The 24,378-nt window shown below is 48.8% G+C and overlaps 1 protein-coding gene across 1 annotated transcript in view; it reads right to left on the minus strand.

Moving 5' to 3' along the window:
* Positions 1-3,738: 3,738 nt before the first annotated feature.
* The window catches only part of CD9 (CD9 molecule), a 34,622-nt gene continuing 13,982 nt past the window's right edge, over positions 3,739-24,378 (minus strand). Inside the window, exons 2-8 of the mRNA XM_029954900.1 lie at positions 16,044-16,146; positions 9,034-9,131; positions 8,234-8,308; positions 6,551-6,649; positions 6,294-6,383; positions 5,594-5,677; positions 3,739-4,291 (exon numbers count right to left, since the gene is read on the minus strand). Of these exons, the coding sequence (XP_029810760.1) occupies positions 4,226-4,291; positions 5,594-5,677; positions 6,294-6,383; positions 6,551-6,649; positions 8,234-8,308; positions 9,034-9,131; positions 16,044-16,146 (615 nt within the window). The 3' untranslated portion in view covers positions 3,739-4,225. The remainder of the gene's footprint in view (positions 4,292-5,593; positions 5,678-6,293; positions 6,384-6,550; positions 6,650-8,233; positions 8,309-9,033; positions 9,132-16,043; positions 16,147-24,378) is intronic.

Here is a 24,378-nt window from a genome sequence, read left to right on the forward strand (position 1 = left end):
AAAAAAAAAGAAAGAAAGAAAGAGGTTCCCATGTGTTCCTTTTAAATTTCTTCCTGTGATGTTAATCCTGGAGGGACCACTGTGTGAAATGTGCAATAAGACTGGGGAAAAACAGAATTGGATTCAAACTTGTATTTAATATATTAACTGTATGATCTTGGGACAAATACTTAACTTCTCCAAACCTTATGTCCTCCAACTTTAAAATGGAATAAAGACACCCATAACTCATTTGTCTCTCTCCCACCTTCTTTGTTTCTAAGATTGGAACACTTGAATACTTGTGTTCTCTACTTCCCTTGTAGCTGAGTATTCATGTGACAGATTTTGGTCAATGATGCATGAATGGAAGTCCGCTTCCAGTCTTCTGGAGGAAGCTTTTGCATTTTAGATAAAAGTTGTAGCAAGTATTTGCTCTTCTTCCCTACTTTCTGCTGTGAAAACAGAAATGTTTGGAGCTGTGGCAGCTACCTTGTGACAGAGTGGGAGAAGCCAAGAAATTACAGAAACACCACCTTTGATAGTGCCTTGCTGCTAACTCAACACCTGAGGTGGCCTCAAGACTTAATATATGAGGTAAAAAACCCCATCATCTAGCCAGCCAAACATGCAATTCACATATTATTCAGCTCCAAGTGTATGAAGGAGGACCTGTGTTAAAACATACTATGTATTTCTTTTACTTATTTATTCCTGTTAAGATATAACCTTTGGGTTTCGTAATCTGTTATTCCAGATCCCAACATCTCTTTGAACTATAATTCTGTCACTCAAATTGCTGGGTGTTTCTCAGAGCTTTGTGAAACCTACACTATTTGATAATATTTCAAGTTATTTAAAACATTTGACTAGGATAGGGCAAAGCAGGACCCCCCAGACTACCAAGAGATCTCTGCCCTTGCATGGGAGCGTCTGTCCAGCTATGGATCTGCCTTGCTGCACTGTAAGTCCACCCCTCCTGCTCTATCCTGTACCCAAGCAGCTCATGAGGTGCCCTAACTTTCATGGAACAAAAATACACTGTCCTTTTGGAGTGTCCTAATGCACTAGTTAAAACCGTTCCCTCGGGAAATGGCAGCAGCATGGAATGAGTGCCAGGATGCCTGTGGCCTCGCCTCCACCCTTACACTGCTCAGCTCCACCCCAGAAGGCATGGAGTCTGGGGATTTTAAAGCACGTTCAGTCCTTGAAGGGCACCAGGTAAAGTAATAACCTTTAATAACCTTTACTATCCACCTGCTTATATTCAAACTTATAGTCCCTGCACTGCCTTTCCCAGCTGAACCAAGAGGCCAATATACCCAACTAACTGTGTATTCATTCCTCTTTTGCTCAAGGAGGTTCCTTCTGGACTCACAGTTATAAATGCTATTGGCAGTCTATTGCCTTTTTGTGACCTTTTTGTTCCAAAAGCCCTTCAGGCCCTGAGAGCTGTGGACCAGCTTGGTTTTGCCTTAATCGTAGAGCTTCAACTAGCCCCACCCTCCAGGAGTCAGGGCAAGCTCATTTGGCTGGATCGAGGGCAGAGTGGACCAGCTGGCTCCTTTCTGGGTGTCTGCCAGCTCTCAGAGACCCCTCTTCTTCTGGTCTTAGGCTTAGTCGATAGGTCAGAGGGTGGCCAAGTCTTTACTACATGCGCTCCTCCCCCAACCTGCTTACCGAGGAGTCAGGGATAGATATTCCACTGAAAACTGGGTGTGATTTTTCTCTCCTGAGACTTCAGGTGAGGCCACCGGGGGTTGTCTGTGTAAACTTGGGGGTTGAAGCCTAGGCCTTTTTCCAACCCGTGTGGAATGAGTAGCAGAGACAAGGGGTCTCTTTGTAGAGCAAAAGACAGCAGTCGGCAGTGCAGAGCGGCAGTGCAGAGCCCATGGTTCCAGGAACTTCCTATGGCTCAACCGTGTTTCCATTCTTGGGTTCCATGGGGCACCAGCTGTGTTCTTAAGCTTTCACTTAAGCCAGCCAATTGAACCTTTATTTATGCCAAACTGAAAAGGCAGGGTATAATCCTGAAGTGTTCTTCGACTGAGCAGTGGCCAGCCGTTGCACTCTGAGTCCATCCACTCTTCAGTGAAGCAGCAGAAAGTGTGCAGATGGGACCTGCTTTTCCTAGAGGGAGCTGGCAGTCACCAACAAGGCAGGTATTAGAGTTAATCAGGGATTGTGATGTCTGAGTGAAGACAGTGTCATTGGCACTGTCATAAAAAAAAAAACCCAAAAACAATGGACCTGTTATTCCTACACCGTCCCACACTGAAATGGTACAGTTAGCTCTCAAATGCTCAGATTAATAGGGCTCCTGGGGCTACAGAAAGCAAGGAGATGCAAGCACGCTAACTCTGATTTCTCCCCCTCCTCACAGGGGAGGCCTGAAAGGAAATGAGGCAGCATTTTGCAGCTTACACAAGACTGTTGCTTCTTTGAGGGCTCATGTCCGCTTCTCCAGCTCGTGGTCAGTGTGTATTTAGCTCCACCACATAGGGTCCTGGCCTCCATAGGACCCACATCACCATCAGAGGAAGAATTGGTACAGATTCTTTTTTTTTAATTAAAAAAATGTTTATTTATTTTTGAGAGAAAGAGCGAGCAAGGAAGGGGTAAAAAGAGGGAGACACAGAGTCTAAGGAGGCTCCAGGCTCTGAGTTGTCAGCACAGAGTCTGATGCTGGGTTCGAACTCACAGACTGCAAGATGAAGCATTGCTGAAGTCAGATGCTTAAGCCACTGAGCCACCCAGGCACCCCTTGATTTGTCTGTCTTCATGGATGCTAGCTTGTGTTTGAGTCCTCACCTGTTCTTGCTCTCCCCAACTGCATCCATCTTCTGGCCTTCCTAACGGTCTGCCCTGTGGGCTTCTAGATCCAGTGTTAGATGCAAAAACAATGGCTTTTTTTTTTTTAAAGCCTTTGGACTGAAACTCACCATCCTGAGATCAAGACCTGAGTTGAGATCAAGAGTCAGATGCTTAACTGTGCCACCCAGACTAAAGACAATGGTCTTATTTTTAAAAAATGTTTATTATTAAGATAGAGAGAAATAGAGTATGAGTGGGGGAGGGAGAGATAGAGAGGGAGACAGAATCTGAAGCAGGCTCCAGGCTTTTAGCTGTCAGCACAGAGCTCAATGCGGGGCTCGAACCCAGGAACTGTGAGATTATGACCTGAGCCGAAGCCCGATTCTTAACCGACTAAGCCACCCAGGCGCCCTAAGACTAAGGTCTTAAAGAGACTGTAACCAACTCCAATGATTGTACAAGGTCAAATCCCTGTAGCAAATTATATACACACATTATATATACATATACATAATATTTAACATTAATATTTCACTTCCCTGATCAAGCCCTGATGTGTGTGCTCTCATTTAGTCACTAATGAATATTAATGAATAACAACTATTTATTGAGCACCTGCTATACACTAGACAATAGGTTCTAGCTGCTCGGGGCACATCAGTGAATAGAATAAAGTCCCTGCCATCAGGGAGTCACCATTGTCCCCCCAAGATACAACCCAATGCTACAAGAAAGAGTCATGGGCTAGGTCTGGTGTGGACTCTGTTAATTGTGTGATCTTGGATCAAAATCCCTTCATCTCTTGCTTTCTTCATTAGTCAAGTAGGGAGACCAACTTTCCAATCTATTTTCCATATAAATGTAGTTAGACCAAATAGCAGTTGAAAGACATGTGAAAAATAAATAGTTCTAAAAAAAATAAAAGAAGCAAAAAACAAAAACCTGTCCAGGATATTGTCATCATCATTTATTATGTATCAAATTGTCTTCAACATAAGTTACAACCTGATTAAGTTTGATAGACACTTTTTTATCTATTAAAGACAAAAAAATTCTCTTTATGTACAATATGTTTTTGTCTAGAGTCTAGCAAATATAGTACCTTTCATTGCAGGATTTCTGCTTAACATAATAAGCAAAAACAAACAACCAAAAAATATAAACCAAAGCAAACCAAATCCCCAAATCTCTCAACTACAAATACCAATATTGAATAAAGCATTAAAAAGACAGACATGGAATAACTTTTTTGTTTAGCAATGCGGAATGAATACTAAAGTTAGTGGCAAAAAAATAAAAAAATAAAAACAACACAACACCAAAAAAAACCAAACACCAAACAAACAAACTCAAACACAAAAACACAAAACCCCAAGAAAATAAGCGACAATCTTTAGGGGTGGACGTTCCTGCTCAGGGGTGCAAGCTGACTCTAGACCATCTCCCGGCTCCTGCGGATAGCGCAGCACAGGATCATACTGAAGATCATGCCAAATATCTACAAGACAAAAGGGAACATGAGGAATAGGGTGGCGTGGCTCAGGGGAGCTTGAGGGAGAGGAAAGACAGGAGTCATTCGGGCCAGGACAGATGAGAAGAGGGGTGACCGTGTGGCCGGTCGTGCACAAGAGCCGAAGCAGGAGAGACTGAGGCTAGGGAGTGGGGAGAGCCACTGACTGCTGGGGTTCTGCGGGTCTGCAGCTGCCTGTGAACAGAAAGGCACAAGCGACTTCCCTGAAGAACTTCCAGAGTGTGACAAATAAGCTCAGGGCTAAATTTAGAATTTAAAAAAAAGTTTTATTTACTTTTGAGAGCGGGAGTGTGTGTTAATGGGGGAGGAGCAGAGGCGGGTGTATAGAAGATTCCAAGAGGGCTCTCTGCTGACAGCAGTGAGGCCCACGCTGGCTCAAACTTACAAACTGTGAGATCATGACCTGGGTTGAAGTCAGCCGCTCAGCCACCCAGGAGCCCCAGTTCAGAGCTAAATTTAATGCTCAAATGCCAGACATTCCGATAATCCACAGAGGCCTGTACTTCCCATCTTTGTGAATGTTGTTTGATATTCTATTTTAAAAGGTATTCTCATGCCTTTTACTGAAAGCTGCCTCAAAGCCTTTCTTAGGTGTAAATAACCACTAAGAAAGGAAGGAATTCTCACTTTTAGGATAGCCTTACTGGGGCAGAGGAAGGCCTTGTACAGAGTTCCCTCTTGGGGAAAGCGGGAGTAACCCCAGGGAACCTGTTTGCACTTCATGGTTTCTAGGAGCTGATTAGCAAGACTGGCTTATTTAAAGCCTGGAATCTTCCTTCTGGCTGTCCACCTTTGCATGCCTTTCAGACTATGGGTGTAATGCGTGTGTGTGAAACAATTTTCACCCATGCAACTTTTACTGAACTACTTTCTTTGGGAAAAGGAAAGCAGGCACATAACAAAAACATGTCCCAGGCTTATCCCAGGGTCACTAACAGGGCTAGGTGATCTACACCCTTGCTACTCAAAGCACGGTTCACGGACCTGCCAGACTGGCATTGAACCCTAATGGTTAAAAGAAGGCACTCTGGAGACACACAGAGCTCAAGTCCCAGAGGCTTCACTCAGAGGCTTTGATCAACTCAACCGGTCTCTCCGCTCCCTGGTCTGAAAAATGGGAATACTAACAGCTCCCGTCTCATAGGTATGGCAAGGATTAAACTAGTTGATGTATGAATTGATTCATTAAAACAGTGCCTGGCCAGGGTATGTGCTTCACAGATGTTAACTGCGAAGACATCATTCCCTCCCAACATCCCCAGTACTCACCATCACCACGGCAATCCCGATGCCCACCGCACCGATGATGTGGAATTTGTTCTGAAAGACTTCTTTTATGGCTTCAGGGCAGGGCTTGGGGATGGCAAACCAAGACTCAGGTCACACACAATCCCTGCTCCAGGTACCCCTCCTCCCTCCCACAGCACCTGATTCACAATGACAACATTGGGGAGCCTGGAGAAAAGACTCAGGTCAGGAGTGCTCAGGTGTCCTGGCTGATGGGTGGAAAGGAGAACCAAGACATATGGTGGTACGTCCCTAAAGTCTGGGTAAGAAATAAGGAAAGGAAGAAAGGTTTGGGGCCCATTTCTTATCAGGCCATCAGGCTCCTTCCTAGTATTGTGAAGTGTGGAATTAGTCCTAGCTTACAGTCATGAGTCGTTTATATGTCTAAGAAGGGGGAGTACAGGTTCAGAGCACACCTGGAGAGGCTGGATAAAAGCCAGCAGCTGGCAGTTCCAAGTGCCACTAGAACCTTTTGCTATTACAGAGGCCCCGGGGCAGGGGAGGAAAGAGACGTTTGCTGTGGGTGTTGCCATGGGGCCCTTCGGCAGCTGGAAGGGGTAGTTCTGAAGCACTTAGGTGCCCAGAATGAGAGAGCAAGGTTTCCCGTCAACCCTTCTGGGATTTGTCCAGAGCAGCTAGGCATGGGTGCCACAGTTCACCTTCACCGTGTTTTTAAGTTTACCTTCATTGTGACGGAGGACAGTATATCCTTCTGGGGGCAAATGTCGGAGATAAACTGTTCTACTCCACCAGCCACACCACAGCAGTCCAGCTGTGGGGGGGAAGTGCAGGGATGGGGCGAGAGAAACAACAACAACAAAATGATGATTAGAAAAGAGGCGCACGGGCCTGAGGCAATGGGCACCCCGTGTGCATGTGCGTTCTGAGGGAAGGTCAGCAGGGGTGGGGGAGGTTGTGGTGTTGGTGCAGGTGACATACTGCATAGTGGATGGCTTTCAGGGTGTCCCGCTGTGGCTCATCCTTGGATTTCAGCTTGTTGTAGGTGTCTTTGTAAAACTTCTGGACTTCCTGAATCACCTACGATGGGCAGACAAGAGCGGGGCAGAGATGCTTTTTCCAGAACAAATAAACGTCACCTGTTCCATCTTGTTCACACTCCGTCAACAAACTCCTGTGCTTGGAAAACGTCACTGAGCAGACTGAAGCCACCAGACTGGTCCTGCCTCTCCCAGCACCTCCGGCGCCCTTCTTGTCTCCTCCCACATCCCTAGCAACCCAATCCGACTGGTTTTCTCTTCTGCTCTTGCACCTTTGGCAGGTCCCTCCCGCCCTACTTGACAACTTTCCTTCTACTTGTGCATGGAATGGACTCTCCTCAAGCAAAAGAAGAAGAAGAACAACAACAATAATAAAAATGTCTACTCCTGATGGGGCTAGTTCCTCAGGCTTGCAGCTTTACCTCTTCACTTAGAGGCTTTGTGACTTTTGGCAAGTTACCAAAGCTCTCTGTACCTCAGTTTCTGCATATTTAGGATGGAGATTATAGCAGTCCATGCCTCAGAGGTTACTGCGAGGGCTTAAGTGAGATATTGCCTGTTAAGCCCTTACTTAGCACAGTGTCTGGCACAGAGTAAATGTGGCATAAGTGTTAGCTGTTATAACACGAAGGCTGTATTATCTTCCTGCACCTGGGTACCTTAGTACACCCTAGTTTAACAAATGCCTGGCCCTGGCCCCCTACCCCCAAGCAATTAACTGACAAACATCCAGAATTTGTCCAGTAGCTGTCATGATCATCCCTTCCTATTTCTTCAGTTGCAGCATTTGTATCTGGATAATTAAATCTCTCTCTCTCTCTCTCTCTTTTTTTAACAGCATTCCTACATCCTTTTCTCACTCTTGCTAAACAAGCCCTTCCTAAAACACCGTTCTGACATGGTCCATCTGGCCCACAGGAACCCACATTCAGCTGTCTTTGCTGCAAAGTACTTGGTCTCCTGCCAACTTTCCTCCTGAAATCCTATCTCTCATCCAAGATTTAGGTAGGTGTCCCCTTCTCCATGAAGCCAGAAGAGATTTCCCTTTGGCACGCCACCTTCTCAAACCCCATGGAACTTCTGGATATGAGTCACTTCTAGACATTTATCAAATGCACATCTTCTCCCACATTTGAGTGACAGAGTGCAGGCACCACAGCTCGTGTGTCTCTGGACCCACACCGGGTCTGGCAAGTCTTGGCTCAGGGTGGCACATATTCATAGACTAGGGGGAGGAGCAGGGGCTCCAGCTCCGACAAAGGCTTGTTTTCCTAAGCCATCTTTCCAGAGGAGTCGGGGACAGGGCGGCTGAGGTGTCACACACACACACACACACACACACACACACACACACACACACAGAGCCAATGCATAGTTTCTGAACATCTACTCTGTGCCAGCACCATTCAGGGACCTGGAAGCTGTAGTTGGTGTAACACCCACACCCCCTGTCTGGGGGAACTCATGCTCTGCTGGGTGTTTGGGAACGTGGTGAAGTAGGAGGCACGTCTGATGGTTGGAACTGACCAAAGAGGCCAGCTGGGACACCTGTCGCTCCCATCACCCCTACCCCCTAATTCCCAAACCTGTATAGCTCTCGAGAGATCTTATGGGCGATACCTACCTCGTCTTTGTGGGAATATCCCCAGATGGCCGCAGCTATTTCAATGGCAAATATCACCAAGAGGAAGCCGAAGAACTAGAAGGCAAAGAAGGGGTAAGATGAGGGGAAATCCCAGCCAGCCAGCCTCAAAGGGTATCCTGGGGAATAAGGAGGAACGGTAACTCTCTGGGAGTCAGGAACTGGGGGCGCAAATGAACAGCCTGGAAGGGATGGGAGAAGTTTATGGAACCGTGAGCATTAAGCCAAGGCAAGGAGCGAGAGCAGTAGTAAGAAGAGATTTCCACTCAGGAGGAAAGAATGGGGAAGAGCTGACCCCACAATTGATATTTCTAAGGTGTTAATTAAGAGTCAGTGATAAGATACCATCACTTACTCATGAAGCCCACAGAGATTTGAGGAAATAAAGAAAGTGAATACACTGAAATTTGAAGGAAATTGTTAACAAATTTTAAAATAAGAGAAGGCAAAGGTACCTGTGGATTCAGGGAAAAAAAGCAAACGTGGTCCTCGAAAAAGGGGAAAACAAAGTCCTGGCAGTTAGTTGCCTAAGGGAAGTGATAAGACAGAGAGGCTCCAGAACGGAAGAGAAGCAAGGCATCACTATAGGGGCGGAGGGCAAGATGGCTGCATGGCTGGAAGGCTGGGGCAGGGCCTGGAATGGAGCAACACTGTGGGGGCTGAGGATGGCACACGCCTTTAGGGTACCCTCTGCACCCCATCCCACCCCATCTGTTCTATGAGATCTTGGGGGCAGGGCCCTTGGGTCAGAGAGGCTGTGGGGGAGCAGGAGGGGTACTCACCAATCCCAGCATGCACTGGGACTCTTGCACGGCCCCACAGCAGCCCAGGAAACCCACCAGCATCATGAGGGCACCGGCTCCAATCAGAATATAAACTCCTGAGGAAAGACGGCAGAGAGCAGAGCATTGTTGAGACCCAGATATGCCCTGTGATTCTTTTTTCCCCTCTCTAAGAATCTGTGCCTCCCCCCATCCTTAAAAACAGCCTCCGCAGGGGCCTGAGTGGCTCAGTCAGTTCAGTATCCGACTTCGGCTCAGGTCATGATCTCACAGTTCCTGAGTTTGAGCCCCATGTTAGGCTCTGTGCTGACAGGTCAGAGTCTGGAGCCTGCTTGGGATTCTGTGTCTCTCTTTGTCCTTCCCCACTCACGTTCTGTCTCTCTCTTTCTCAAAAATAAATACTAAAAAATTGAAAACAACAACAACAACCAACCTCTTCCACCTCTGCTCTTACGCCTCCTCCCCACCAATCTCTTTTCTAGTACCCTGCCCCATGAAGTCCTCACCCCTCTCTTACCCTCGCCTTCCTCAAAGGTGCTCATTACCTTCTACAACTAAGACAAAGACACCCACCGCAATCCCCAGGTTCGACGCAGGATGTAAACAGGTCCAGTCTGTTAGCTGTTTCCAGCAAGACGAATCCACTCACACTAATGAAAACAGACCCTCCCAACTGGAGCTAACTTCCTGGGACCCTGACGAGCCTCCTGCTGGCCTCCACCTGACAGAAGAGTCTGTTAGAGCAAGCTTTCCGTAGGACACGGGTTGTGTACACTCAGACATCCACGCTTGGGCGGACCAGCCCTGCCTCATTCCCGCCTTGCTTCCAGGTGGTAGTGAGGCGCGTGCAGTTAGTTAACACCCAAGGGCACAGGCTGGCAAAGGTAGGAATACTTGCTCTCATGCAAAGTACTTCCGACAGGTCTGGTGTCAGAAGACCCTTGTTTTGATCCCAACTGTGCTACTAACTGCTGTGTGATCTTGGGGAAGACACTTTCCCTCTCTGGGCCTTGGTTTCTTTATCAGTAGAATGAGAGGATGGTGCTAGAACACTTCAAAACATCCCTTAGGATGCACTAAAGAGCTCTTACAGTTGCAAATCATTTGCTCCAAGTGAAAGCTGAAAAGGATCCTCTTTTAAAGGAAGTGAGTGAATGACCCTGTTTCTAAGTCAGTTTGAGTAACTTAAGGGGGGTGGGCATGAGAAGGGAGTGACTTCTGCCTGGGCCCAACACGAAGCAAACCCCTGGGAGGGGAACACTGGAGCCTGGATTTAGTAATCCTATAATTTCCTCCCGCCCCAGGAATGCCCAGAAGGGCCCGTCTTGCACTTATATTCTTATATTCTTGAAAAGCCACAGCTGTCTGTGGGGACCATGCCCTTTCCCAGTTCCCCAACATGCAGGCCCCATGTCTTGCACGCATATTCTGTCCAACCTTGGGAGGGGCTCCTGTCACATGGTGAGAGCATGTCTGAGTGTGAGAGCCAGCTCTGGGACCCTAGGGAAGCTGCTTAATCTCTCTGTGCAACAATTTTCTAGCTGCAAAACAGGGGTGGTAATAATGCCTGCCTCAAGGACTGTTGTAAAGATTAAGTGATCTAATCCTAATGTGCACAACAAATGCTAGCTACTGTTAGTCTTAGTAATACAGAGGATGAACGACAATTATTAATAGCCAGTGATGACTTTTTACATACTTCCGGATCCCTCTCTGCTAACTGGGACTAGGGAGGCTTCCGTAAAGTGCAGGCTGAAGCTGAGAGAGATTGTCTGTGATGCTTCCACACAATGCACAACAGGGTACTGCAGTGGGAACCTTGGCAGGTGACACAGTGACCTCACTGTCCCACATCTGCACCCCCAGTCCCAGGGCTGAGGCTTTGCAGGCAACAAACCGTGCACTCTGCCTGCAGCTGAGGCGCACGGGCAGCACTGAGCGGAGCACACACAAGGGAGCATTTGTGTCTCTGCCTTTTCCCCCCACATCTGTCGTGATGTCAGGTCACGTGGGTTTACTGGCAAACCCCTATGTTGTATGAATATGGCTATTATTCCCATGCATGCCCAGCCCAGACTGGGTAAGGGGACAAATGGAGCCTGTCCTGGAGTCAAGTCCTATTCTCCTGGGCTGTCCAATACTGTGGGGCCATGGGCGGACTGCATGGGTGCCTTAGGAGGGACAGCCTCCCTCAGCTCCGAGCTCTGCCACGGGGGCACCAGAGAGCTGCAACAGTCAAATGGCCCTGGTTTCTCCCCATCTCACTGGGGCAAGACAATGAAGGATGAAGTCACTCCTTTGAGCTCCAAGGCAGGGGCTGAATAAACAGGGGGTATTAAGAGATCAAAAGGATTTATAAGCACATGGAATAGAGTCGAGTGGGAACAGACAGACATGTTTTCTCTAACTCCAGACCCCAGTTCATAAGCTGGGACAGCCCTGGCAGAAGTCAGGAGAGTTGGATCAGCAGCAGTGGATAACTACTAAATGAAAAAGCATTTCCCATGCAGAGAGAGAGAGAGAGAGAGAGAGAGAGAGAGAGAGAGTTAGTTAGAGAGAATATTCTTCTCCTAATGGGCTTCCTAGTGAATAGTAAATATTCCTTTCTTGGGCTCAGCAGATGAAGCCTGTAGGACAAAGGGTCTTGCTGGGTTTAAATCTTGCTTGGAGAGCTGCAGATCTGGGGTGTCTTGGCTTACCCTCTCCAGTTGGGGACGAAGACAAGCAATTCCCTGGTAGCTGTTGAGGGGGTGTGAGCAGTGGCCATCAAGCCGGAGCAGTGGCTCATCTGCAAGCTGCACCCCCCGGAAGCCACGGAACCACTGGAGGGCTTGGCCACCTCTTACAGGGCCACGCAGGGCTTTCCTTTAGGAAGGCTCCTCCTTGCCTGCATCCTGAGCTTGTTAGCAAAGGCAGCAATGATAAATGACACAGCGTTCCCCTTTATAAAGCAAGTGAATGTTAGCTTTCTGTCTGACTCATGGAAAAAGTTATTCGTCACTGAGCCTTCTCCAGGATTACTGTATTAATTTGCTTAAGGGCTGTTTATTCTTCCTTTTTCAGGCTGACAGTACAGGCCTGGCCAGAGAGAAAAAGCCTTTGGTGCAGCAGAGGCAAATGCCGGGGTGTCCTTTTATACACGAAACTCAGGAGAGTTGGATCAGCAGCAGTGTTTCAGGGCTCTGGGCTGTAGCTACAGAGTGACACATTGGCCTCTTGTCACCACCCCAAGCCCATCTCGCAACTCTCAACAGTTTATTGTTTCCAAATAATCAGGGGTTCAAAGGAACCCTATGCAGCTCCCCACTGGCTTTCTCTTTCTCTCTCCTTCTCTCCTTCTCCCTCTCTCTCTCTCTCTCTCTCTCTCTCAGTCCCGCCTCCTCCCACAGATGGCTGTTGGCACTAACAAGCCAAGCTTGGTAGCTCTCTGTCTCAGAGAGGTGTGGGGTGTGTAAGCTCTGCCAGTTTCAGGATGGGGAGGACTGGGCACAGAGCCACACGACAAAGGGCCCGCTAACTGCCCTAGCACACTGAGGGCAAAGGCCACGTATCCTGGAAATTAACAGGCGCCTTGTCATAAAAAGAGGAATGTCCCTGGGGAGGAGTGGCCATCCGTGGCCTCTGGCTGGAGCCCACAGATGCCCTCATTCAGTGGTGATGGTTCTGGAAGGACACCAAGGAGTTAAGAAGGGCTGCTGGCCCGGGACCAAGAAAGTGAAGTCCCCCAACATGTTTGTGGCCTGGGATTAGGGATACTGCTGACGGGCTGAATCTCCCAGGGCCTGAATTGGAAAGAAGGCCCATATAAGGCTGTCAGCTGTTCTGGATTCACTATAGACTGTTCTGAATGTTGGAAAGTTTCATTTTTAACTTGTTTCTCTGCCTGGTTACGTGTTCTTTCTTTATTTTAGAAGCCATTGCCCCTCTGGAGAAAAGACACTCCTGGGTCCTTCAGTTTTTCTGAAGAGCCACGTTGCATGGTCAGGCTGGCCTGTAGGCTGCCCTGCAGATGGCTAGTGCCCCCAGTGCCAGGTGCCCAGCCATGATGCTGAAATCGTCAGGGTGGAGCTGACACTCTGCTGGAAGAGGGACCATGGTGTCACAAAGGCTGGTGTCACAGCTCAAGGGGGAAGGGGACACAGAGAATGAAGCCTCCTTGGCCCTTTGCCCATGGATGATGATGACGACTCAGTTTCCCAGAGCACTTGGTGAATTGTAAGGCCCAGCCAGACCCGGGTGGTCACCCATCTGACTGATGCTCTAGTGCCACTTGAGTTACCCTCCTTGGCTCGGGCTTCTGCAAGCAGAATACAATCTCCAAAGCGGAGCCCTTCCCCAGGAAAGCGAAGCGTTAATATTCCTCTGTTAGAGCTGAGGGGGCAGTGGCCACTGGCCTTCAACCAGGGATCCCTGCGTCTCTTTGGGACTGTGCCTTCAAGTCACCCTCCTGGTCACTTCAGGTAGGACCATTGGCCTCCTGCATCCTGTGAGATTCCCAGAGGCAGGCTGTGGCTGCTCCAGCTGCATGCTTATCCCTCCCCTGCCACCCTGCACGACTCCCCCTCCTGTCAACTGCTGGCTAGGGCCACCAGAGGTGGTGGCTTCTCTCTCCCAACTACAGTTAGGGTGAGGTCAAAGGCCAGGGTTCCCTCAATGGGGAACATCTAGTCAATGAGATCCTTTTTATTCCCACATGGGGAGTCCTCCCCACAATCCCCACAATGGATACTCCAATAAGCAGCCTTTGGAGACACCTGGATGGCTGTGGGTTGAGCATCTAACTTTGGCTCAGGTCATGATCTCACAGTTTGTGAATTTGAGTCCCACATTGGGCTCTGTGCTGACAGCTCAGAGCCCGCAGCCTGCTTCCAATTCAGTGTCTCCCTCTCTCTCTCCCCTTCCCCTGCTCATGCTCCATCTCTCAGAAATAAATAAATAAATGTTTAAAAATATAAAAAAAATAAAAAAGAAGCAGCTTTTGTAGGCCTGGGTTTGAATCCCTAGCCCTGCCTCTTGAGGGGTGCGAGCTTGGGCAAGCTCTTTAACCTCTCTAGGCCTTGCTTTCGTTGTTGAGAAGATGCAAATCATTCCATGTACCCTACAGAATTATGAGGATTAAATCATGTAACAATACACATGAGATAGTGAGCGACACATCAACGAGGGGCTGTCTTCCTCCTTAATACTTCCACTTGCCAGGGAGATCCTTGCCGCCCACATCTTGGAATAATTGGAATAAAATGGAATAATTCCCATAATTCCACTTGGAATCAGCCAGAGTCATAGAGGCCGAAAGATAGAACCTGGGTTGTGGGGCCGCTGGGGGAGGTGCTGCCCGGCTCCGTGCAGAGAACAGTGCAGACAAGCAGGCAGCCAGGCTGTTCTCGGGACAACCGGCCCCAACAGCATGCCACTCGCTTCCACATGCTGCAGATATGCCTTCCTCTCTCGCCTGGAGGGTTCACAGCTCCCTGGAGTGACAGCGAGGAGTGCTCCAGGTCCTCCCTCAGCACAGCACCCCCGTGCTGCTCTCTTCCCCACAGGATGGCATTCTAGGCTCCCAGCTCCAGGCCTGCAAAAACGCTATTGCTAAAACAAGTCAGGACACTATGGAAACCTGCTTCCTAAAACCTTGTGCGTGTGTGCGCGCATGCATGTAGTTTTTGTTTTTGTTTTGTTTTTCAAAAACATACTTGTGCTTTTCTTTCCTTCACTTTCTTTCTGGAAATAGGGAGACACACCCTAAAAAAACCCCAACAACAACAGCAACAAGCAATAAGAGGGAAACATCCAGAGGGCCTGGGTGTGTGTGGCCAAGCAGGCAGCGCAGGCCCGGCCCAGGTGGCCTCTGGAAGGCGGGAAGGGGGTGTGTGTGGCCGCCAGCCCTTCCAGAAGGCCTGGGGGAGAACTCTTGTCAGCCTGTGTTCTCCATCTTTTTTTAAAAATAACTCCTTTGGTGGGTGGGAAGGAAGTGACCAAACTTAGACTTTGAGCCTGATGACATGGCAGCATTATCCTAAAAATAGGGGCTCCTCCGTGTCGTAAATGAAGTGTTTCCTCTCCCCACCACAGAAAAGAGGGCTATGGATTTTGCACTGACTAGAAACTGGGGGCTTACAGTGGGTGACCCTCAGTGGTGACCCAGTAGGTGAAAGGGACAGAATAATGATAGAAATGATAACAGGGTGCCCAGGAGCCTTGTGTAAGCTGCTAAGCCTATTTGTGTTTTAACTACAAACTTTTGCCCTAAGGCAAAAAACCTTTAGAAAAGAACACATAGGGGCCTTCTAGGTGGCTCAGTTGATAAGGTGGCTGATTTCAGCTCAGGTCAAGAACTCACTGTTTTTGAAATCGAGCCCTGCATCGGGCTCTGTGCTGATAGCTCAGAGCCTGTAGCCTGCTTTGGATTCTGTGTGTCTCTCTCTGCTCCTCCCCCACTCACGCTCTGTCTCTGCCTCTATCTCAAAAATAAACCAACATTAAAAAAGAAAAAAAAAAAGAAAACAAATAAAACCAAATACCCTGTGGGCCTGATGGGCTGGCATCTCAGCTGGTCTCTTATTAATCCTGATGGTACTATGCGGGAGGCAGGTGTTTTGGGTCTCAGAGCCCCTGTCGGTACAGTGGGGAGGACAGGACTCACCTCCCCTACTCCTGGGACTCTGGATCCCCAGGACAAATTTTTTTGAATTAAAGAAATGATCAAGCCTAAGAAGACATGACATGAAGAGAGAGGGTCAGGGACAAGAACTGAGGTTCTTACACCCTCGAGAGTGGCAGCAACTTTGGCAGAGCCCATTTTCTACTGGGGGAATCGTCGGAACACCAGACTTAGCATGAAGAAAAAAACCGCATCAGTCCGATGCCAATTTGTGGCACATGCAATACAAAACACTGCCCAAAAGGGACACGACAGGCCAGTGTGGCCAGAGCAAAAGTCTTTCCCCAGGCCCACCTCTAGATCAACACAATCTCCAGGGTTGGAGGGCATACTGTCTCCCCCTGCTCACCTGTGTAGAAGCTGGAAGGCTGACTGTCTTGCTCGAAGATGCTCTTGGTTTGAGAGTCGAATCGGAGCCATAGTCCAACAGCAAGGACCGCGATCCCGGCAAGCTGCAAGATATACAGGATGTGGGCATCAGTCCTGGCTGCTGGTGGGAGCACAGCCCCACAACACCACAGGGGACACTTGCAAAGGGCTCTGGGACCACCCTTGGTGGTCTTTACCTCTCACTGATCACCTGGTAGTAACAGGGGCCCAGTGTAGGGATCAGTCCATTTGCTAAAAATATCAGCAAGCTGGGAAGAATGACCTACTAGCATGGTAGAATGGGCACTTTATGGACACTAGAATACTCTACAGCAGTGAAGAATGAGTCACTGTAGCTACGTGCAATACAATGAGTGCATCTCATGATGCCAAACAAAAGAAGCAAGAGATACAAAAAAAACATACAATGTGACGCCTTACTGTTAAAAACTGCTCTACCTTTCAGAGGTGGGTGAAAAGGACAAAGATAAAGAAAAAGAAAAAGAAAGGAATTAACATAGAGTCAAGTGTGTGGTGCCCTGTAAGGGGAGAAAGGGACTTCTGATAAGGGAGTAGCACTTGGGAGGGCAGGGTCTAGACCACTGGCAATATTCTAGTTCTTGACTGGGTTGGTGGCAACGTGGATGGATATTCCCTTCGTGATTTTCTTTAATCTGTTCATGTTCCAGGCACTACTCTGTGTACATACCATATGATAAAAAAAGAAGGTTGCTCAAAGGGCACAGCCACACACCAACAAGGGCAGCTGGGATTCCTTACAAAATCACATGGCTTGTTAAGTAACATATAGTAGTGTCTCCCCTGAGTGGCCCACATTTGTCCCTTCCCTTTCACGCTGGGAAACCTCACAGGCTGACTTGCTTCATTCCAGGTTTCAGATGCATGCTTCCTTATGAGTGATCCTTATAAAAATATCAGATAAGACAGTTCTGAGTAATCTCCCAATCTTTTGAAAATCCCATTTTTTAAAAAATGTTTTTTATTTATTTTTGAGAGACAGAGAGACAGCGCAAACAGGGGAGGGTCAGAGAGAGACACACAGAATCGGAAGCAGGCTCCAGGCTCTGAGCTGTCAGCACAGAGCCCGATGTGGGGCTCGAACCCATTAACTGTGAGATCATGACCTGAGCTGAAGCCAGAGGCTTAACCAACTGAGCCACCCAGGCGTCCCTTGAAAATCCCATTTTGTATGTGGGCAAGTTGAGATACTAGACCCCAAAGGGCAGCCTTCCCACCAAGGGACAGAACTGAGGTGCCAAATGCCAGCTTGGCATTGTTGAACTAGAGGCCTGTGCAGGCGGTCCCTTGCCAGGTTGTCCTTGACCCCTGGGCCAGATCGGCTTCCCGGTGTCTCACTCGAACCAGGGCTTGCGTGAGAGTGATTCCCAGGCTGCAGCGCAGGGCCTGCTGGATACCTCCTCAACAGAGGCAGCCTATGTCAGAGCCCTGCTCCTGAGAGAGCTTGGGTCTCTGTCCTGGGAGCTGGGGTGGCCTACAGCGTGGCCAGGCCTCTCTTTAATTGTTTGCTCCTCTTCTTTTTCCCAGGACTTGGTGGTGGGGGTGGAGGTGGTGGCAGTAGAAAGGACGACCCAGGGCCTCAGCTTGCCATCGGTCAAAACCATGCCCCTGCCTCCGGTGGTGTATTTCCACAGTAAGGCTCTGGAATTTCTGGCTCAGAACTCTATTGCCTCAGTTTTCCCATCTGTAGAACAGGAATGGTGAGACATGGCCCTTCCTTGTCTTTGAAGTATGGCTAAAGGTAAAGGAGATCATATTAGAAGTACTTCTGAAAGAGGAACCGAAGGGCTTTGTGAGAAGAACTTTAACAGCATGCAGGCCACCAGTATCGCACTTTTCCCCTCGGAGGAGAGTCATTCCGCATCTCCCCAGACCTCTGAGACCTCATGTGACAGAAGGTGACCACCAAACATCGGTAAGAAGTACATAACTCTGGCTGCCCCGTGGCTGGACAGTGCAGGAAAGAAAAACTCATGGATGCCAGGCTTTCCCACTTATTCACAGGAGACTTGCAGGTGAGTGAGGGTCTCCTGGCCTCATCCCAAGAAGGCAGAAAAGGCTCTGTGGGAAAGGTAGGAGTCTCCCTTCCCATGTCTAGCCTGGATACTCTGGTACAGACTGAGTTCTTCTGACTCAGGAGTGCCACTGTTGGGGCAGAGACACGGTGGGGCCAAGCTGGGACATCCCTGTACACCGAGTGCAGAACAAGCACCCACTAACTGCGTCCTGACTCTGTGGTGGGCAGGCTCTGGCCTGGCTCCCCTCTGGGCTCCTGGAGAGTTAAAAGAAAGAAGGCAATACTTTTTCCTTGCCCCACAACATGTAGAGGCCCAGTGAGACCCCCGGACAATGGGAGACTGAGGCTTCTGGCCACCTTGTGGACATGACGGTGCTAACCTGAGAACATGGCGGGCAGGGGTAGTCCTGGAGGTAGTTCTCGGTTTCAGTCAGCATTTGGCCACAAACTTTGTCCTCAGTCCTCCCTCTTGCTGAGAACACCTGGGACCTAAAAGAGGCCCATGTACTTTACTGTCGCTTCTGCTCTATGCTTGGGCTTATCAAAGAATTAGCCTCAGGACGCCTGGGTAGCTCAGTTGGTAAAAAGGGTCTAACTCTTGATCTCAGGTCATGATCTCAGGGATGTTTGTTCAGGCCCCATGTTGGACTCCACGCTGGGCGTGAAGCCTACCTGAAAAAACAAAAACAGGGGTGCTTGGGTGGCTCATTTGGTTAAGCCACCATCTTCGGTTCAGGTGATGATCTCGTGGTTCATGAGTTCAAGCCCTGCGCTGGGCTCTGTGCTGACAGCTCAGAGCCTGGAGCCTGCTTCTGATTCTGTGTCTCCATCTTCTCTCTGCCCCTCCCCCGCTTACACTCTTATCTCTCACTTTCTCTCTCTCAAAAATAAATAAACATTAAAAAATATTTTTTTAAAAACAAAAACAAGTTAGCTTCAATTATTTCTCTTTGGGAATGATTCCATGGGTAACAGGGTACCCACATAAAACCTGTAGTGGTAAGTCCTCTTCAATTTTAAAATTTCATGGAGCCTGAGCCAATGTGTAGAAGTCCAGTCATTTATCTGGTCTATTTCACAGGTGGCAAGAAGGACATTGTGCTGGAGAATTGGAACCAGGAGAGAAAAGACTTCAAGTCTCACCCTGGACAAAAACAAGGCCAGAGAGAGTCAGGAGTCCCACATGTTTGGACCCCACCCAAAACCTGGCGTCAGGCTGCTGGGTTGTCAAAGCCACAACACTTTACTAAAAGGAGGAAGAAAAAGAGGCTGGCTCTGGAGAAATGGGAAAACCAGTAATGATCTTAGTGTCTTATGCCTATAAACTCACCAAAAAAGATGAGGAAGACGGTTTAAGAAAGCAACCCAGGTGGAAGGGAGGGTCAGGGGCAGAACTGGGAGTACACTGTTCACAAAAATCAGAATGAGCCCTGCTGCCTTTTTGGATTGAATTACCAAGTTAATTGGCCTGAGGGGAAGCTATGCAAGCCATTAGCTGCCCTATTTTCTGTAATGCTATTGGAGAAATTGCTTCATCGACTTGGTAACAATGGTAACAATGGATCGGTAGGGGTCACAGGGCCACATATAATGGATGTCACCTAATAATGGCTCATGGTTGTGCAGACAGTACTATCTAAGGAGCTCTAGAGTTACTTTCTAGAAGAATTCACTTTTTGGTGCGGCACTGAGCAGGGCCCCAGTCCCCTACCTGGCTCTCCCCTCTAGCTACTTGGAATACTAGGAGAAAACAAATGGCAAGAACCAGGGAGAGCTTTAACTGTGACAGAAGGGCACCAAATCGATTATGAAGGGACTCCATAAAGAAAATGGGGGTCTGGGAGGCCAAGAAGTTGTGGTCTCCTCCCAGGTTAGTTAGCTGACGTGCGTAGGAATGGTGGCCACAGTCACTGTGGTGGCTTCCTTGCTTTGTACCAGGGCAGGATCCAGGCAGGTGTGATGTAGACCTGCTTAGTGAGTTGATTCCTGCTCACTGCTCACGGCCACCTTTCCCCCCCATGCAAAGGACAGCAATCTGCCCAAGACCACCAGCTGGGTGCTGGGGATGGAAGTGAAAAGTCCAGGGGCCCCTGGGGGGCTCAGTCAGTTAAGCCTCTGACTTCAGCTCAGGTCATGATCTCATGTCATGGGTTCAAGCCCCGCATCGGGCTCTGTGCAGACAGCTCAGAGCCTGGAGCCTGTTTCTGATTCTGTGTTTCCCTCTCTCTCTTTCTGCCCCTCCCCCGCTCATGCTCTCTCTCTGTCTCAAAAATAAATTAAAACATTAAAAAAAAAAAAGAAGTGAAAAGTCCTGAGCCTCTACTCCTAGCCTGAGGCACTGCCCCGTCTGCCTGCTTACCTCATTCTCAAGGAAGCCAAAGGGAAACATTCTGGGTTTGCTGAGAAAAGGGCCTTTGCCTTCAGGCCAAAAGCGGTTCCATCTATGGGGCAGTGCAGAGAGAAAAAGGATAGCTTTTCCCCATTATTTTATTGGAAATTCTTAAATTCTTCACGCATGTTCCTTTTTTTCTTAGAAGACAGCCATGAGAAGAACCTAAAAAGGAGGACATTCTACAAAATACTTGCTCAGTCAGCACGTCTCATAACTGCTAAGGTTATGAGAAGCCAGGGAAGACAGACTGTCACAGATCAGAGATGAAGAAGTATGGCAACCGTCATGTGGTACCGCGGATGGGACCCTGGCGCGGAGAGAGGGTATGACTGGTAACACACGTGAAATCTGAGTAAGGCTAGTTGAGTTGACAGTGACGTTATCAATATTGGTTTCTTAGTTGTGACAAACGTAATGTGGGGGTTAGCCACAGGGGGAACCGTTGGGACACAAGGGGGCTCACTACACTGCCTTTGCAAGCTTTCTGTAGGTCTGTTATGGTCCTAAAACTGAGTATACGTGTGTGTATATGTGAAGCTAGCTGGAGCCTCTCTTTCAGAGCTCCCAGGCCTGTCTATTCTCAGATTCCAGACGGAAACGAACCCTCTCCTCCTCCAGGCTCGCTGCTCCTTCTGGCGGCCCCGCGCTCTACACCTGAGCTAGTGGCTTACCCCCTCCAGCTGCCCACGAGGTAGGCACTGTATAGTACACCCAGCCCTCCATGTGGGACAGCAGCCATTTCCCGGAAAGGTTTAGGTCAGTCGCTCAGTTTTGAGTTTTAAGATGTTAGTTGTGTCTTCACGTTTTCTGATCTCTCCACAGCATGACAGCACTGAATGCTGACCCTACCTTCTCCTCATCCGCCCCTTCGATGGAATCACTCGGGTTCCCAAATAAGACTCCTGCATCCTCGACTCGGTTCGTACCAGCCCTTCCTTCTAGAATGCCGTCCAGGCCACCCGGGGCCTGCTGCTTCTCCATCAAGATGTCCTCAGTCTCCTCTGGAGGAAATGCAACCCTGTGAGCTCCAGCGTCCTCACACGCGCACTCCTCTCGTGGGTGTGCTGGGCTCGGGTCTTACCAGAGCGCCAGCTCCTTCAGGGCAGGGCTGGTTCTCAGTCATTTTGGCAGCTCACCTGCCCCATCCACACCTTGGATGCAACGGTGAATAAATTATAAATTCATGGGGGTGCCTGGGTGGCTAGTCAGTTAAGTGTCGTCTTCAGCTCAGATCATGATTTCACAGTTCATGACATGAGTTCGAGCCCTGCGTCGGGCTCTGTGCTGACAGCTCAGAGCCCGGAGCCTGCTTCAGATTCTGTGTCTTCCTCTCTCTGCCCCTCCCATGCCTGTGTTCTATCTCTCTCTCAAAAATAAATAAAAACATTAAAACAAATTATGAATTCATGAATAAATGATCAACCAATCAACAAATAATCATCCAACAAATGAGAGGATTGCTGCAATGGGACAAACTCTGAAATCCACCAGAATCCGCTCTCTCTTGTCCTTCTCTGCAACAGGCTTCCTTTCCCATCTGGCCTTTCATCCAGATTTCAACTTCTAGTTTCTCACTAGAAACTGCCAAGTCAGAAACTGCCAAGAACAATAACCTGAGAAAGACCCACAAGGGCATGTGATAAATATCGCAGTGAGATTTAGGAATAGAGCCATATAAAAAGTCTTTTGAAAATGAGGGTTTATGAAAAGTCCATGAGTCACTGTCCTCATCCTATGAAGAAGTCCAGTTCGATACTCCAGTCTTTGGGGAGTGCACAGGTAACCCCATCACCCGGAGTTTATGCCAATTCCAGGGGCCATGACAACCCAGCAGAGCCCGAGCTCAGGCTCACAGCGAATCGTTTCCTGGTCATCTCCTCTGCCGTCACGGAAAGCACCACTCGTGAAAAAGGTAGCCACTTGAAGCTGAGTGTTTCAGTGAGTCACACCAGGAATCTCGCCAGAGGGCCAGGCCCAGAAATCCTACACTGAAACTCACCTGGAGTTAAAGGAAGTGTCTTGAGTTCCAAAGGAGGATTGAAAACAAATCAAAGCGTAATGCCACTTAGGGGCACCTGGTTGCTCAGGACCCTGTGCCAAGTTTGCAAAATTGGTTCCAGTTAGAACCTGAGGAGGTATTTACGTGCAGGCGGCCCCACTGACGGAAACACTTGGAGAAAGCCCACAGAAGTTTGTGATGAGAGCAGCTGTATGCGCATGTGTGTGTGTGTGTGCATGTGTGCGTGTGTGTATGGTGCTGCAGCCCACCCTCTAGAGGAAACAGCCCTGTTTGCCTCGGACAAATCCCACTTCAAAGACAAATCTCATGGCAAACAAACTAAGTAGTCTTGGCTAGGCTCCCCCTTTCCTCTGGGTCCCCTTTTCCTTCTGTAATATGACCTGACCAGACACACATTTAGTTAACAGGACAATATATTCATCAGGCTCTCTCTATCCAACTGCCTTAGAAAGCCCAGAAGGGGGAGGGCGGATCATTCTCCACCAGAGGTTTCTCTCTAAGGCTGGCCTCAGAGTTTAGGTGGTCACATCTGCACTTTGTGGGGGTTGCAGGTGGGCTGTAGTAAAAAGAGAGGGGTAGGGGAATGAGGGGTGCTTGCCTTCTTGCTTTCCGTTGTCCTTCTGGAAAAGCAATGGCCATGGGGTTACCTTGGTGAACCAGTTGTCAGTGAGATGCTTCAACATTCTTCAGCAAAGGGGCAGAAAGAATGACAAAGCGAAGGATTAGGAGGCCTGGCTCTATCATCTGTCATTTGCACGCCTGTGCCAGCCAAGGCCTGGTCTACATGGGGTGGATGTCAGAATCACCTGGGGAATTCTCCACATGCATCTGTCTCAGCACCCCCTCCTCCCGGGGGGTTCTCTGGCACACCTCTGTGGAGAAGCCCCAGATTAGCAGACAGCCACAGACTCTGGGCGTAACTCTGGTCTGCCACCTGTTTGATATTAAACACTTTGCTTAGCTTCTCCAACCCTTAAGAGTTCTCATTTGGGCAGAAAGATTGCAGGGAGCCCCCTCCTGCCTTTAATCTAGCTTGAAGGGGAGGATTAAATGAGGCAATGCACTCTGAAGACCGCGATGACCACAATGTGACATAGCCAGCCAGATTCCATATGGAAAATAATGACAATAATAAGAATAATAAACCTTGAGAAAAACACATAATGACAGGGGGGCAATTTACGGCAGTCGGTGGCTATCAGCTGTGTCCCTCTACGATTGGAGAGGGTGCCTGGGCAGGAGAGAATAGGCCAATCTAGGACACAGGGGTTCTGGTTTCTGTGGGTCTGTGTGAGCGAGGTGCGGTAGAGGACAATGGATAAATTTACCTCCTCCACACCCACACCCACCACCCAGAGCTCTGCTAGGAGGAGACAGGAACGGCCAAACGGGGGGCAGGGAGGTTAAAGGAGACCATCAGCTAGGACTGTAGGCTCTGTCTGCCCTGGGATCACAGGCTGCTTCCACAGGCGAATTACCTCCCCAAAAGGGAGGTATTAAAGGAACAGATCAGAGAGGGAGGCGATTTTACCTCTTTACTTCCCTCCTTCAGTAAGATACATATCAACCCTGGTTATTTATTTATTTATTATTTTTTTAATGTTTTTATTTATTTTTGAGAGAGATAGAGACAGCGTGAGAAGGGGAGGGTCAGAGAGAGAGGGAAACACAGAATCCGAAGACAAGCTCCCAGGCTCTGAGCTAGCTGTCAGCACAGAGCCTGACATGGGGCTCGAAAGCACAAACCACGAGATCATGACCTGAGCTGATGCCGAATGCTCAACTGACTGAGGCACCCAGGTGCCCCAATCTAAAAATATTCTAAAATTGGGGCACCCCTTATTTAT

Source organism: Suricata suricatta, chromosome 10, assembly GCF_006229205.1.
Source record: "Suricata suricatta isolate VVHF042 chromosome 10, meerkat_22Aug2017_6uvM2_HiC, whole genome shotgun sequence".
NCBI lineage: Eukaryota > Metazoa > Chordata > Mammalia > Carnivora > Herpestidae > Suricata > Suricata suricatta.